General features: G+C 46.5%; 2 protein-coding genes across 4 annotated transcripts in view; one reads left to right on the forward strand and one right to left on the reverse strand.

Annotated features, from left to right (window-relative positions):
- The window catches only part of LOC135906993 (monocarboxylate transporter 12-like), an 84,075-nt gene that overhangs the window by 11,812 nt on the left and 54,805 nt on the right, over positions 1-17,458 (forward strand). The gene's annotated exons all lie outside the window — the stretch shown is intronic.
- The window catches only part of LOC135906992 (ocellar opsin-like), a 67,517-nt gene continuing 52,380 nt past the window's right edge, over positions 2,322-17,458 (reverse strand). The window contains exons 1-5 of one of the 2 annotated variants that reach the window (XM_065438640.2): positions 10,532-10,619; positions 8,998-9,270; positions 7,792-8,070; positions 5,019-5,280; positions 2,322-4,861 (exon numbers count right to left, since the gene is read on the reverse strand). In XM_065438640.2, coding sequence (XP_065294712.1) covers positions 4,547-4,861; positions 5,019-5,280; positions 7,792-8,070; positions 8,998-9,270; positions 10,532-10,590 — 1,188 coding nt within the window. In that variant the 5' untranslated portion in view covers positions 10,591-10,619 and the 3' untranslated portion in view covers positions 2,322-4,546. Of the gene's footprint in view, positions 4,862-5,018; positions 5,281-7,791; positions 8,071-8,997; positions 9,271-10,531; positions 10,620-17,458 lie in introns of those variants that run through there. The other variant, XM_070531551.1, reaches the window with a different exon arrangement.

Raw genomic sequence — 17,458 nt, forward strand, 5'->3', positions numbered from 1 at the left:
TGTAACAGGTCTATCTGCTTGGCAAACAGAACACCAGGAGGGCGACTAACACAATCCTCCAAGTTGGGACGACACAACGTTACTGTGCGTTTCATTCAAGTGGTCCAGGTGCGCATCGACTTTGTTGCCATGAAGTTAATTGAACACCTCGTAGTTAAATATGTTATTGCGGCCCTGTGCGCAAGTGCCTCTGGGGGTGTTGTTTGGCACTGAGAACAAAGGTTTAGTAGATGAATCACATTTACTAAAAGTATAGAATTGAAGTTTTGCATGAAAGCTCCAGATAGCATTTTTTCCGAACTGTGGATAATATATTCCGATTATAACAGCGAAACATTTCTGCCTTTGGTACGCATTGATCAATACTTGCGCTAGGCACATGCGTTATAGCAAGTAAATATGCCTTGTGTACCGATTGGTTTCAATTTTGCAATAAATATGTTTCCGAAGGAATTGTATCAAATACAGAGGTGAGCGAATATTAACTTTTTTATATACGAATAGAATGTAAATAGTAAGTACAGTACATGGGATAGTTAAACGTGGAAGCGTATATTTTAAGCAGGAATATTTATTAAAGCGAAAGCCTTAAGCGGCTCGTTGCATGCAATGGCTCATACCCGAAAAAAAACGGCGTCTAGTCCAGTGATGCAAAAAAAAATATCATCATGAGGAATGGCTCATACCCTCGTAAGCAAGCAAAGATGCAGGCTGAATATGAATGAAGAAACGAAAGAAGAAACTAAAGAAGGGACGAAAGAAAGAACGAAATAACAAAGGGAAAAGAAAAAAGCAAGAAAGAAAGAACGAGAGAACCTTTGGTTAGTGCATTAGGTGCTTGCATGTGTCGGTGAGGAGGTCGACCTACAGCGCCATACGTTTACTTCACGCTGCGGCTCGTTATCTCTTGCAAGATGTCTGACCCCTCCGATCGTATAACGTAATGCATTACAACGTGTGCAACAGGCTTTCGCCTTCACGTGTTACAGGAGTGTAACATGCTGCCGAACGTTTTTCGTTGTAATTAGGTGCCACGCTTCTACTGGCTAGTACAAGCAAAATAGCTGGCAATAAGAAATAAATTATAGGCTTGAAATATTGGATTACCAATTTTGATTAGAAAGAAAGTATGGCCGTTCATGCATAGACTCTTTCTAGTAAATCCACTTTGGAGATTTCACCTCAATGCAGCCTTGTCATGGCTTAAATGTAATCTACTAAAAAGCGACTTCTCTCTTAATACGATTATGTGCAAAGGTTGAAACAGAATCGCCGTTTAGGGAGCATGTTAATAAGTGATGTGTGTGTTATCCTGTGTTGGATACCGGTTTCGGTTTTGGGTCATTTACGCCAGGGTGCCACTCAGCGCCAAACGCTGTAAGTTGCCTGCTGTGTTACCCCTCGCGGAAATAAAATTCGTTCTTGGTCTGGTGCCCGATTTAAGCAGTTCGGCTCTTTCTTGCGGCGCTGCGCGCACCGGCCTTTTAGGCCTCATGCCGTAGATCCTCCGTCCGGCGGCCCCGTCGAAGCTACAACAATGTGAACATATGCGACGATGATGCGAGCGATGCGACGATATATTTTCTAGTGGAAAATTGATCAGTTATACTTTGATGCGAATGGCCGGCGTCTGTCGTCTGTAGCAGCGAAACGGCGCGTAAATTCCCATTGGCTGCGACGCCTGGTAACGAGCGCGCCTCGACGGAGCAGAGCGGGCGAAACGGAACGCCTGCCGCCGTGATAGCGCGCCAGGCATTGCGTGAGGGGAGAGGGCATCGCCGCGACGCCACGTCACCCTCTCTGCCACTCTCGGAGGACTCTGTTGTCCGCGCGTTGCTTGTCCGTGCAAGCGCTCACCTGCGTTCTAACTGCGCCTCGGTTGGGACAAATCAAAACGCGCCAAGCATCTCAACGCGCTCACTTGCCCGCGAGGTGTTCATGACTAAAGGAAGCGCTCAGCGGCGTTCAATTGGACAGTAATGCTTCCACATTCACAACTCATAAGTGTTTAGGTGTGCTAGGATTCTTTTTCGCACAACAGGTGAGTGCACTGATGTAGTCATATCCTCTCCAGAGTTTTTAGAATGCTAAAATGCTATGTATGGATTCACTGGAGCCATTGGCAGTCGCGCTGTGTTGTACTCTGTCACCGACGAGTATACGCGAAGAAGTTTACTGCTGTGTGCGCATGGAGACATTAACCGCACATCGTGACAAACAAACCAACCAATCAACCAAATCATTTTACAAGTCCGATATGCATTCTTCGGGAAATAACGCAAGAACAAAATGAGGACGACAGCGTGCCATGCATTCTTTTGTTTATTGTCGTGTCCCCACAGAAGGTACAGAACTATCCAGGATGTGTGATACATAGACGGTAGAAAAAATTGGCACGATACCGAACAAGTGCACTGCTATATCCTTATCACGGTGATGGAAGAACACTACGCCATAGAAACGTATGTTTGTAGCTGAAACTATCGACGTGGACAACTCTCCCAAACTCGTCATGGTGTTTAAGATGACGATGCACACACGCGCATTTCCTTAATCTGGTTCGACAGATTTATTCAGATTTTGCAAAGCATGTATACACAGAAGGTCACAGTGTTTTCAAGCTTGCGTCGTTGAATATTAAGTTTGTACTTAATAGCCCTAAGCTATACACGTAAGGCACAAGGTGTACACTAGATGAAGAAATAATATCAGTTTAAGTTGGGAATGTTTGAATTAATTTAGCAAATGAGTATAGCTGCAGATCTCTCCGTTTAAACAGGTCGAGTGCACAGCGATCTTATACCCGCGATGCCCGCGAAACAGTGCCCCTCAGGGTTCTAACACCTTGAGATGTGCTGCATGGTGTATGCAGCTGTGCAGACTAGTTTGGTACAGCGGTCGTCACTCACAAAATATTGCATCGTGAGTTAAATTAGCCTCCACAGCTGATACTTGGGTCAACCACACGTGTATCCTAAGTTCCGCGGATGAGTATTTTTGTCGACGGAAGAGAAGCCGACGAGCGCGGGTTCTTGAGGCAAATATTCAGTAGCACCACGCGCGCCTCGGACTTCAGCGTTTGCGTAAACACTTTCAATTGCTGACGATTCTGGTGTTGACAAAACGGCATCTGCCGTCCTCGTTTCAGAAGGCCGGCTTGCCTGACGGAGAAAGGGGACTTCAGTACGTGTTCAATCGTTTGCTTTGTTTTTGTTGGAGACATTGTTATCTGTACCTGAAGAATAGTGCTTCCTGTTTCAGGGCATGTAGTGTGTATCATTATATGTGCAAATAGCATGTTTTTATTGTTGGTGTTGTTAGTGTCGGTGTAACCACTGCGGGTGAACTTACGGGGCTGTTGCTAGCCTGTGTCTCGTCTTTGTGTATTATGACGCCCATAGCATTATAAGGAAACAAGCAGCGCTCAGAGTGGTCCGAAAAGTGAAATGGATATGGTCCGACTCGTCCCTGCTCAGTGATCTTCCCCTGCGAACTGCTCAGCTCGTATATGCCAGACTATCTTACAAAACTACTAAAAAATCCAAAACGTTGTGTCCACTTCACTTTCTCATCGTGCACGGTGCTGGAAAACGGTAAAGGTTGGATACAGGCGCATTTATGCGATGTAAAAGTGAGAGTAAAACTAATGCATGCATAAAATAAGAATAAGGTGAACTGTGAAGGAGCCCGGGTGAGCCGTAAATCAAAGCTGTACACAATGAGCCGAAGAGCCTGTTATTAGCTAGAAGGGGCGCGAACGTTCCTTATTATCACTGAGCTAATACGCCACACTTTCCTGCGACGGTTACTAAAACTACAGCAGATGTGCAGTGCACAGACTTCCAGAGAAGATTCAGCGCTGTCAATCATGCGCGGAAGCCTGGAAGGCGGCTCAGCGCGCGTGTAGCGACTTAAAAGCACGTTGTTAGAGCTGCACCCGAACTGACTCTTCGTGTCTTCTGTGAGTCTCTAACGTGTCATTTCACGCCCCCATATGAGCTAGTTAAATGAGGGAGAGGGAAAAGAGCGACTTGGCGAAGGCTGGGAACTGCTCTAAGACAACCGGATTGAAGCGCCACTGCCCCCAGGCACACTCTGGTTCCGCCACAACCCTCGTAATCATGAGCGCGAAGCCATGTAGTCACCGACCTGCCGAGCGTTGGGTTCTCATCACGCACACCATGCACTGCAGGCGAGGCGACGTCAGGTTTCGTCAGCTCGTTTATCTTTTGCTACCTTCGGCTGCTGCTTAACTTTTCAGCAGATGAAAGTAGTTATGTCACCGCATACCACGTGCTCGGCAAAGTAACCTGGGAAGCTGTTCGTCAGCCTCCGGGCAGTGTAGTCAAAGCGGGCAGTTGTGCAGCCTTATAGGTCTAGGCCTACGCTAGGTGGTGTGAGCTCGCTGCGTTGATTCGCAACAATTTTCGGTACGAGCACCTTGTGATCATCTTGTGCACTACTGTCGGTGCATGTTGTGAGGCTAACAGTGATGCTCCAATCTGGAATCCTACGCGACGACGAAGTGGGTGTCGCCGTATGACGTCTACGCCTCGGTGGTCATGGCGCGGTCTTCCGGCACGGTAGTGATGCCGGACGCTTCGGATCGCGTGTCGTCGCCTGCACCCGGTGGTGGCACGCACACTAGGGACGGGAAACGACGTGCCAGAGCGGCTCGGTATTTGGGGTGGCTGATGCCATACACAATAGGGTTGTAGCAGGCATTCGCCTTGGCGAACACCGATCCCCAGATGGTGGACAGGGGCGTCAGCTTGGAGCCATCGCTGAAGATGCCCGCCCAGGCGATGGTCAAGTACGGCGTCCAAGCCATGAACCACAGGCCAACGGTCATCATGGCAATCTGCAGCAAAAATAAGAACCAGTGTAGATAGTAATGGGCCCTTAAAAATGCTGCAGAGAGCAATGGGCCCTTGCTTCGAGCTGCGCATCAGGTAAAGCAGAGCAAGGTCTTGCTCTTTCAATAAGTAACAGTCATGCTCCTTGCGGAGCACGCGTACCTTAGCGAGCCTGGCCTCAGCGCTGGTCTTGTTCTGGTCGGCGTTCGCACGCAATGAGGCCACGTTCATTTTGCGTGCCTGCACGCGCAGCTGCTTCTCGTGCTGCGCCACGGTGCGCACGATCTTCGAGTAGCAGTAGATGTTGATGAAGAGGGGGGTCCAGTAGACGCCCACAGCGTACGACACCACGTACGACGCCGAAAGCAGCGTCTTGGTGAGGTAGTCGATGGTGCAACTCGTCATGTTTCCCTCGGGCACGTATCTGCGACGTAAGCGTTTATTGCGTACGGGGTGATTATTTTTTAATTTTACGGAATTTTTAAAGATCGCCTGTTGCAGATACCATAGTTCTAGTCATTGAGCTAGATTGCTTAGAGACGCGGACATTACTTGCACGAGAAATTGAAACACATATTCAACTAATGAACAAAAAATTCACAAATTGAATTCTTAATTAATTACAATACGGCAGATATGCCAATTTACTAAATATAACCGGAGAGCTTGCACGGCGTATCCACTTGGAAAAATATCTACAAATATTGCACAGCTACCTTGGTTCTCTACAAGAAAAGTAGAAAGTTAAATATCAAGAAAGGGGTCAGGCAAGAAGGCGCAATCTCTCCAATGCTATTGATTACATGCTTAGAAGTATACAAGGTATTAGACTGGGGAGGCTTAGGAGTGAAGATCAACAGCGAATATCTCAGCAATCTTCGTGTTGCTGATTGAGGACCTTAACCGAGAAAGTGTAAGAGTGGGGCTGAAGATTAATATGGCAGAAGAAATAGCTAATCTTCATTAGCCTGGAAAGGGAACAAGAATTCGGGATCGCCAGTCAACCTCTACAGTCTGCACATGAGTACGTTTATCAAGTCAATTACTCATAGGGGACCCTGATCATGAGAATAAAATTTACCGAAAAAATAAGAATGGGTTGGAGAGCATACAGCATGCATCACAATATCCTCAGTGGGAGATTACCCTTGTCGTCAAAAAGAAAAGTGTACAATCACTGCATTATATCGGGGCTAACATATGGGGCAGAAACTTCGAGGCTAACAAAGAAGCTCGAGAACAAGTTAAGGACCACACAATGACCGATGGAACGAAATATCTTAAGCCTAACGTTAACAGACAGGTACAAAGCGTTGTGGATCTGAGAGCAAACGGGGATAGCCAATATTCTAGATGACATTGAGAGAAAAAAAGTAGAGCTGGGCAGGCCATGTAATGCGTATATGGTAGATAACCGGTGGACCATTAGAGTTATAGAATGGATGCCAGGGGAAAGGAAGCGCAGTCGAGGACGGCAGGAAAGTAGGTGGGATGCTGAAATTAGGAAATTTGCAGGCGGAAGTTGGTGTCAGCCAGCGCAAGGCAGGAGTTATTGAAGATCGCAAAAATAAGCCTTCGTCCTACAGTGGGCTTCATTTCTTAATTAGGAAAAGGATCATGATGATGATGATGGTGATGATGATGACAGACTTGGAACAAATTTCCAGAATAGTGCCAGTTTGGAGATAACGCCTTCTCGAATAATCCAGGTAACGCACATGGGTTATACCATCTGCCACAGACGATATTCAATAATTCAGTAAAATTGAAAAATATATTATATATCAGCATTTATCAGACATGGACTATCTGCAATGAAGGAGCTAAAAGTGGTTGAAACACGTCCTGGCGACAGCCGCGCGGCGTACACACATCTCTCGGACGCCAAGTACAACCATAAATACAGATGTCAAAATAAGATTGGTAGTTTTGCTGTAAGTTTGTTGTACTGACATACTATGATTACTTGAAGAAAGTAATACTATGATGGCTTGAATTTTTACCAGAGCAATATTAGAAGTAGATTCATGCTCTAAGCGGAGCTACATTCTTGAATTGTTTGAATAATGAGGAGGTTTAGGAATAGCAGACATTATGATAATGGGCGCTATTCTCTCTTCGCTCACAATAGCCAATGCAGTGGGTTCTGCGCATGCGCTGTCCTGCCACCTCTGTTATCTCCGGTATATGCTAAGCAGCTTGCGTTTGCTGTTTCTGCAGCACTCTAATACACCCGAAGATGCTCCTTCACCTACGGCACCTATTATAGAGTACATGAGTTGGTTGCTTATAGCTGCTGTGCAAAAGCGCAAGGACGTTTAGCTTTAAAAAGACCGGATGTGTGTGATCGATTTGTTGAAGGGCATCAACAAAACAGTGATGCTTTCAAGTTGATGCTACACGTATGTTTGCTTGTGCAGCCCCAGAGCAGCAATACGCCATTCTGAAGGTAGATTTGGATTACGCCATACTGGTATGGTATGCGTATGACTGCTATGGTATGGTAAAAATTGTCAGGGGACATGCAATCTTGTGAAATGCAGCGACGTCCCTTCCTTACATAGTTCGCTGAATAACATTCGCACAAGATATACCGTTCAAATTGAACGTTGTGCACCGCTTTTCCCCGCTGGGTGTTAGTAAGAAAAGCATCGGCGGCTAGAGTAGAAGAAGCTAGCGCCCGCACTGCCATGGTCTTTTCTTCCTCGTAAACGTACTAAGGGAACGGAAACGCGATAGGATCTCAGGAAAAAAATAGACAGATTGATGAGGCAGCGTAATTCGAAGGTCTTGAGTGAGAACAGTTGATGCAGTATAGCGAGAGTCGAAGGTTCTTAGTTCAGGATTTTGTCCTGCAGTGAATCCGGTTGTTGGTGGTGACTATATTCCGTCGGCCCCGAGTAAAGGTGCTCAGTGCAAATGCCGTGTACCGTACCTGCTCCAGCCGAAGAAGGGCAGTAACGTCCAGGCGAGCGCCCAAAACCAGACGAAGAAGATCATGAATGCCGCCTTCTTGTGCGTGAGCGGCGCCGCTGCCACGCCGCGCACGATCACATTGTACCGGTCCAACGTGATCATCACCATAGACCAGATGGAGCCACAACCGAACAGCGAGCCCATCATGCCGTACAGCTCGCACATGAACGGCCCCAGGATCCACGTTTCAGCGAAGCAGTTGGCCGCCATCGGTGGCATCTGTAACGCCATCATACACCTGCGATGCGTCGGACGCATGTCAAGAAAGACGGACACAGTGACGTCTAACATTCGCCGGTGTCACATTTTAGGACATTCACAGCATCGCCCTGAGTGCTTCTCATGTAAAGGCCACCCAGACTAGCATTATATGCTCCCCTTCAACCCGTCCTGTCTTTGGCCTTTTATCCTCCCTTACACCGAAGTGGCTCACTCTGGCCAATACCTTACACGACCAACACGTCATTGTGGACTACATCCAGAAGTTTCAGGGGAAAAAAGTTTACCAGCGCAGCTCCTGGACTTATGATTCGTTGAAATAGCGCCAACTTTAGAACCAATAAAGTTTTCATTCATTCATAGCATCTGACACCACTCTAGACGGGAACCCGCCAGTAATCGTAGTGAACATCGGGCAGTCACGGAATGAATGTTCCATAAGGACTACTGCCCATTCGTTCAGTTACATACGGCCCGTCCGGTGTGCCTTTTCAACTATACCTGTCAGGTTTGTCCTTACAGTGCACATAATTTTATTTAAACCAATGGGACGAAATGTATGGTAAACAATGAGCTAGCATTTGGAAACGCACATACATGAAGATTTTTGTGGGTGATTGAAGGCCACCGCCTATACAGGTATCGTGTCTCATGGATGACGGTGCGGATACGGCTTACATCTGTCTAAGTTCACATGACTGAACCGCACCATAGCACTCCAGTACAATCGATTTCACAAAGGAGTTCGCGGCGTTTGTATGTCGATCATCGACGCTGTTAATGCATAGTTTACCTCTGCTTAGACCGCGGGCACCACCCGCTTCTGATGTCGACGTTATGTAGTTAATGCTTCGTGCGGAGCCATAGCCAAATGTGCCACAAACAGCATTGAAACCACGGCTACAGGCGCGTGCGCTTTTAGTAGCCGAAGCGGCTGCACACTGACCAGTCTGAGAAGGCGAGGTTGACAACCAGCATGTTGGTAGGTGTGCGCAATGACTTGGTGGTGGTCATGATGTACATGACCATGCTGTTGCCCGTGACCGAGATGATGCCCAGCACGACCATGGCGAAGCCCAGCAGGCTGTGCCAGAGGGGGTTCATGGGAGGGAACCGGTACCAGTGCGGGTGGATCATGTAGATCATCTCGTCCGGCACCATCTCCACCACGGTGCCGTTCTTCATGTACGGGCTGGCCAGCTCGTCTAGGATAGACATGCTGCGAAGCGGATAAGGGAGATACAGCTGTAATCGTGAGATTAGATAGATAGATAGATAGATAGATAGATAGATAGATAGATAGATAGATAGATAGATAGATAGATAGATAGATAGATAGATAGATAGATAGATAGATAGATAGATAGATAGATAGATAGATAGACAGACAGACAGACAGACAGACAGACAGACAGACAGACAGACAGACAGACAGACAGACAGACAGACAGACAGACAGACAGACAGACAGACAGACAGACAGACAGACAGACAGACAGACAGATAGATAGATAGATAGATAGATAGATAGATAGATAGATAGATAGATAGATAGATAGATTAGATAGATAGATAGATAGATAGATAGATAGATAGATAGATAGATAGATAGATAGATAGATAGATAGATAGATAGATAGATAGATAGATAGATAGATAGATAGATAGATAGATAGATAGATAGATAGATAGATGCGCTGAGTCGTGCTCCCTAAAGGGTTGCAGAAAATAGCGCCTCTTCCTCTTCAGTCTCTCTCGCTGTCTGTGTGTTTTTTTTTTTTGAAAGTGTACTGCTGTGTTGGAGTAAGGAAGATGCGTTTTGTCTGAACTGCACAGGAACAAGCTGTTGTCGTTACAGACGTGCATTAAGATATGTGGGGTTTTCGGGCTGAAGAACGCAATTAGCGGCGATTTTCTGGAGCGAGCTGAGGAGGGCTCGTAAAAGCAACGCTAGCTTTGCGGCGTACGCGTTGTTTTTAGCTCGCTAGCCAAACAGTGTATAAGGTTTTAACAGGCTTATGCGTTTTCTCATGTTGCGTCCGTACATAAAGCGCAGATTACTCAACAGTAAAGGCACTAATTGCCACCCTCAGAGACGGGCGCAGGGTCATAGTGCTGTCTCGCTTATTGCTCGATTCAGTTTGACGTGTCAAAGCAATAGAAATGCCGTGGTGGAGAAGGCTGGTATAATCTCGACCATCCGGGAATCATCGACATGCATATAAACTGAAGCACTACAGCGTTCTTAAAATGCGCCTCGCTCGGCAAGTAGCCGGCCACGGCCGGAAATCGAACCAGTGACTTCAGCTACTGTCACTTATACTGAGCAATCGCGGTGGCTGCAGCACTGCGTCGCTGTGTCCCGCTTTAAGGAATAACTTGAGCACGCGGTCGTACACCCTTTCGCAAACTCGTCCAATCTTCCGCCCTCGCAGTGAGATGGACATCGCAGTCGCCGTTGTGGACGGGGCCGCACTTACGCCATTGTGGTGATGTCCGCCTGGCCCCCGCGTGGACTGCTTCCCGTCGCTGTCGGCATGGCGACGCCGGTGTACACACGGAGCGCAATGGTGGGCTGCTCGAAGTCCAGCGTGCACCGTCTGCGCGCTTAAATGCATTAGCGAGGGGGGCCTCGAGAGGCTTCGCAGCCAAACTCGATTACATACGGCGATGCAGCCACGGCCGGTCTCCGGGACCGCTTAGCGCGGACAAATCCGCCTAATGCGACACCGTTTCCTGACAGGCCAAAACAAAAAGAGCCGCGCGGCAGTAGCCGGACGCGCTAACATGCGCACGCACTCGAAGGAATATCGTCAGGTTGCGTAAATGTGCGGCACTGCTTGCTGTTTCTTCTCGTTCTTCTCTCTCTCTCTCTCTCTCTCTCTCTCTCTCTCGCTTTGTCCTTTTCGATTAACGTAGCACACGTAATCAGTTCAGAAAGCTCCAGGAGACAAGGTCAATGTCCTGTGCGGGGGCCGCAGGAAGAGGTGAGGAGTCCGTGCAGCTTTTCGAGGTTATTACGGCGATAGTTCTTGACGGTCCTTCGACTAGATTTAGTGGCCGTTGGTCACAGGTTTATAACCATCCTGCTTATAGACGTGTTTACTTGGCCAGGAGACGAGGATGTCGGCATAAAACAACAACACTGCCCCAACCTAGGAATCAATCGGCGAGGAGAGAGGCCGCCAGGCTATCACCATCGTTGCTATTCGATCCTTGTCGTTCTGTGTATATTTTATAGATATCGTAGTGTGGAAGCTCGATGAGTCCGGTACGATACTAAAGTGCAGGAAAGAAGTAGAAAAGTCTGGTTTAGCAATATATATATATATATATATATATATATATATATATATATATATATATATATATATATATATATATATATATATACAGTGAAAGCTCGTTAATTCGAACTTCAATAATTCGAATTTATGGATAATTCGAATTGTACGATTTGGTCCGGCCAAGCTCCATAGAAGTCTACGTATAAAAAAGTCCGTTAATTCGAACGCGAGAAGGTTCCCTCACGGATAATTCGAACTACGCTCGCCTGGCACACGGCCAGAGAAACGCGCCTACTGCCTACACACAAGGCTGTATTGCCTCCGAAACGGAGAGAACGGCGAGAGAAGGCAAAATCGGACAAAAATCTAACCTACGCGGGGTCAGCCAGAAGGCAGCGGCGGCTGCCGCCTCTCCGTTCTACGTAACCTCGGAGACTTCTTGCCCGTTGCGAATCACTGAGGCTTTGCAAATCTTGTACAGCTGCTAATGTTGTGCGGAGATGGCACGGCAAGCTCCAAAACACAGCGAATCAAGTACAGGCGCCCAAATCTTTAACTGGTGTGCGGGAGCGACGACTTTTCCGTGCGTCAGCGCCGTTTGACGGGGCGAGGCTGGAAACAGTATGAGGCTAAGCGCATGCGGACAAAGCGCGCTCAGCTGGGCCCATCGTCTACTAGGCTGTTTCCAGCCTCGCCGCGTCATACGGCGCTGACGCCCGGAAAAGTCGCCGCTCCCGCACACCAGTTAAAGATTTGGGCGCCTGTACGTCGCAGCTGCGCTTGCAATCAAGAACCGACGAATCAGGGCCTTCGCCACCTTCACATGTTCAGCGTCTTTGTCTCGGCAGTCTTCATCGGTTGTGCACCTCTGTTTTCAGCTTAGGAGGTATCGGCCGTCGCGATTCATTGGGATGGTGTTAAGCCTCGGCTAACGTTCGTTTCGGTGGACATCGGTGGTGTGGCACAGTCGGACCCAGAGCTTCGACTTGAAGATTCTGACACGCCAAATTTCTGACATGCCCTACTGCTTCCAAATCGCAGTGCACTGTTGCCCTCCTTCACTTTCGTTAGTTCGAACTTTCGTTAATTCGAATTGAAGCGGCTTCCCCTTGCGGTTCGAATTAACGAGCTTTTACTGCATATATATATATATATATATATATATATATATATATATATATATATATATATATATATATATATATATATATATATATATATATATATATATATATATATATATATATATATATATATATAAGCATATTCGCCGCCAAGGTCTGTGAGTGGTGGCGCTGGCTAACACTCCGAGGGTTCTACTAGGTAACATAAAAACACAAGAAAGCGGATAGACAAACGGCGCCGCGGTAGCTGAAATGGTAGAGCATCGCACGCGAAATTCGAAGGTTGTGGGATCGTTCCCCACCTGCGGCAAGGTGCTTTTTCATCCGCTTTCATTGCCATTAATTTGTCGTTTCTTTATGTCATTTACTAAGCACAAGTAATTTCCCCTATGTTGTCCTTGGATTCAGTGTTTGTTGGCTTCATATCATTATATATATATATATATATATATATATGTGTGTGTGTGTGTGTGTGTGTGGGTGTGTGTGTACACACGAAGAGTTTCGCGCCAGACCCGAAGGTATAAAATACAAAAAGAAAAAGAACGTTACGACATTTGTTCATTTTATTTTTTATGTACATACTGCAAACCATGGTTAGGTCTAGGCAGGAAGGGCACAGTTATACAAAGGCAAAATCACAGCAACAAAAGACTAAGATAATACAGTAACAACATAGCACCAGATATATATAGCAATACGGTAATATGACAGGGAATCATATAATATAGTAAGATGAAAAGATTGTAAAAAAAGCTTAGATTCAACGGGGTAGGCTAAACATGGCTGATGAATTCCATTCACTTATGGTGCGTGGAAAAAATTAAAGTTTGTACAGATCGGTCCGTGCAAAACGCGGTGATAATAAATATATGTGATAGAATCGAGTATTTCTTGCTGGCATTGGGGAACGTTACGGTGAAGGGGCCAGTCTGAGTTTATTGTTACGAAGTAATGAAAGGAAATCGAAACGAGAATTTAGCCTTCTCGACTGAACATCAATGCCGTGGGCTCGCATCAACTCTGACGGGGAGTCAGTGGTGTGGTATGGTATGGTAAACTTTAATGAAGTCCTGCAGATCGTGAGTCTTCGCGAAGCGGGCCGCTCCCACGTGGGAACCGGAAGGCCGAGCCTATCGGCCGCATCGTGGGCCTGCTGGACAGCCCAGAGTTGGTAAGCCAGAAGAGGGCTGCGGAGGACCGCCTCCCATCTGGCCGAGCTGTTGGCGATGATAGAGCGTGACCGGGCACACCGCCAGAGCATGTGGTCTAACGTGGCTATTTCTCCACAATCGTGGCAGGTAGCGTTGGTGTAAATATCCGGATAGGTTTCATGTAAGAGCGACGGATCGGGACAGGTGTTCGTTTGTAGTAGACGGAGCGTTAATGCTTGAGCTCTATTGAGGCGCGGATGAGGAACAAAGTAGGTTCTACGGCTGAGATAGTAGTGTTTAGTCATCTCGTTGTAGGTGGAGGGCGTGTCCCTGTTCTCTGGGGAGTCGGCTTCCGATTGGTCGAGGGTAGCGCGGTGGGCAAGTTCACGCGCAGCCCCGTGAGCCGACTCGTTGAGGTTGGGAGGAGCACCCTTTATCTGACCCTGATGTGCCGGAAACCAATAAATGAAGTGGTGCGTGATTGCCTTGCCCCCAATACGTCTGAGGGCCTGTTTGGAAACGGTGCCTTATTCAAATGCTTTGACTGCAGATCTTGAATCACTATAGATGACATCCCGGGAGCTATCCAGCAGGGCTAGTGCAATAGCCATTTGTTCAGCTATTTCGGAGTCCCTCGTCCGAACCGAGGCACCATTTGTGATTCCTTGCCGACCATCGACAGTGACGATGGTGAACGCCCGACGTCCCTTACAAGAAGCGGCATCCACAAAGCTGACCTGTCGCTGATCACTGTTTATTTGCCTAAGGAGGTTGGACGCCCTTTCCCTCCTTTTACCGCGATTATGAAGGAGGGCATGTTCCTAGGTATTGGTGCGACCGTAATGTTCTCACGAATCGACGAAGGAACGTCAGAGAACTCCTCCGCTACTCTATCGGGGTGATATCCGAGTTCCTGGAAGATGGATCTCCCTGCCTTCGTTGTTGTGAGGCTAGTTAGCTGTGCGCGCTCCTGGGCCTATGTAATCTCTTCAAGAGTGTTATAGTCAGTGAGTAGAAATTTTAAATATACAAATCGAACTGCTTTTCTCTTTATGTTTTCGAGCATCTTTACATTAGATTTGGTGTACGGGTCCGAAATTAAGCAAGCATATTCGAGCTTCGTCCTAATTGGAGTATTATAACTTATAGCTTAACGTAGCAGGGGTGTTACGAAGCTTATGCCTGAGATAACGCAGCTTACGGAAAGCGAGTGAACAGATGTTGTCATTGTGAGTGTTCCAAGTGAGGTTATTAGCAACTGCTTCACCTAAGTACTTTACGGATGTTACTTGTTGTAATAGTGATGGATGAATGGATGGATGCGAAACTTTAATATTGTAATAGTGATGAGTCGAGTTTATATGCATGCTCTAGTGTAATAGTGATGAGTCGAGTTTATATGCATGCTCTAGTGGAATACTCGTGTTAGTTACTCGAAGAAAAACTTTTCTCCGTATTCAAAGTCATGTACCACCGCTTACACCATTGTCCAATATTAGTAAGGCTATCTTTCAAGTCACATTGAACGTTAGCATTAATAATTTTACGGAATAAAACCCAATCATCTGCGTACAATCGGATTTGTACGCGGATTCTTATCTAATGCGTAGGAAGGGTAACCGGTAAACCACTTGAGTTACAGAATGGGCGCCAAGAGAAGGGAAGCGCAGTCGAGGACGGCAGAAAACTAGTGCACGCTGAAAAACAAAAATTTTATTTCGACGGGCGCGAACATCGAAGCAAATTTGGTTGTATCGTATACAAGGTCTACCAGCTAACTTTAGCCAGAGTTTAAAAATATGCAAATACCACGTAGCTGGACAGAACAAATGTAATGTTGCTTGCCGTTGGTTGAGAGAATCAAACAATTCTTTTAATTCCGTCTAATTAGATCATTAGTTTTAGTTATTTAGCTTCTCAAATATCATAGTTAGATTAAAAGGGTCAATTAGAAAATTGTAAAGCGACGTGAAAAACTTCCTATGCAGCTTCCTGTTCTCAATACGTGCTACGTAAAAGTGTTTTTCCGAGCGTCAAAGAAGCCCACAAATGCCCGCAACATTGCAGCGCGACTGGCCGCTCGAGGCACCTTGCGTGCATTCGCTGGGTTCTTTCACGCTCGGAAGAACACTTTTATATAGCACGTATTGAGCAACAGAAAGCTGTATCGGGAGTTCTTCATGTCACTCTGCAATTTTCTCATTGATAATTTTCATCGAATTATAATATTTGATAAGTTGATTAGTTACATAAACTGATTATCTAATCAGGCGGAATGAAAAAAAAGATAGTTTGAATATATACAAGCGACGGCGACACACACACACACACACACACACACACACACACACACACACACACACACACACACACACGCACACGCACACGCACACGCACACACACACACACACGTTTCCAGCAACAGTATCGGTATTGAGTAAATGCACGTTGAAACAATTTTATTTCGGTTGGCACGAACATCGCACTAAATTTGGCTGCATCATATTGACACGTGTACTTGCCTTCATCGGGCGACAGGTTTCACCACCTAACAAATGTTATCGCACAGCGCAGGACGCGCTTGTATGTGTGGGAAGTTTCTGGAATGTTATCGATGGTTCCATCCACTGTCTGTGACCGAACCTTGTGTAATCTGATTGCATGTGTGCGCGACGCGAATAATGTAGAACTTTGTGGAAGGCGCGCGGGTCCCAGCGATTAGTCTGGAACATTCGACGATTGATGTATAAAAGCCGACGCGCTTGACCCGTTCATCAGATTTTCGACGATCGCCGACTGTGTTCGCCGCCGTCGCCGTTCTTTGAGTGTATCCTGTTTTTGAGGGCACAAGTTCGCCCAATAAAACGCTAGTTTCGTCTTTCTCAGTTTGGCTGCTTACTTCACAGTCACTACCACGTGACAATATGTATATAGATGAGACGCTGGGGAACTGATGAATGTTCATTCCCCAGGCAAGGTTACCGAGCAAATACACTCCTTTATGCCCGCGCGCCACCCAAGCCTAAGTAATTGGAGCGTACGGTCCCACGGACGGCATTGCATGCCTACAATAAATAAATAAATAAATAAATAAATAAATAAATAAATAAATAAATAAATATTGAGCATCTATAAATCTTACAGGCATTCTTCGAAAACTCCATTCGCACTTATTCGGTGAAGTGAGGTGGGCGAAGCTGCCCTTTCTTGAATTGGTCTGTTCGAAGATTATCTTTGGGACCGGCTGCTGGGCCAATAAAACTCGAATTTACTAACTTACATGCATTGGTGTACCGGCGGTGGTTTCAAAGTAATTCCGCATCTTTGCGCCTTTCTTATCTAATGCATAAGGTGGATAACCAGCGGACCATTAGAGTTACAGAATGGGCGCCAAGAGAAGGGAACCGCAGTCGAGGACGCAAAAAAACTAGGTGGGGTGAAGTAATTAGGAAATTCGCAGGCGCAAGTTGGAATCGGTTGCCGCAGGACAGGGTAATTGGACATCGCAGTGAGAGGCCTTCGTCGTGCAGTGTAATAAAGTAGGCAGATGATGATTATGACCTAGAAGAAAACAGTGATCAAAACCTACCACTGTATGTATAGCCTCCTTTAGAATGTAGCGTAGCCCTTTTTTGTCGAGAGATTATTAGCTAGATCTGAGCAAACGCTGTCCAGATCTCTAAACATCATGAGGAGCTAGCACCGGTGCATAAAGTTGGTTCTGGCGTATTTCCTGGCGGTCAAGGTTCCCTCTCCAGAAGCGTATTCCAATATTGCCCAACCAACACTGCTATTCAGTGTCACTTAAATGAATTTGGGTACTGATGCTCGGATATAACACA

The sequence above is a fragment of the Dermacentor albipictus genome, chromosome 1 (genome assembly GCF_038994185.2).
Source record: "Dermacentor albipictus isolate Rhodes 1998 colony chromosome 1, USDA_Dalb.pri_finalv2, whole genome shotgun sequence".
In the NCBI taxonomy this organism is placed as follows: Eukaryota; Metazoa; Arthropoda; class Arachnida; order Ixodida; family Ixodidae; genus Dermacentor; species Dermacentor albipictus.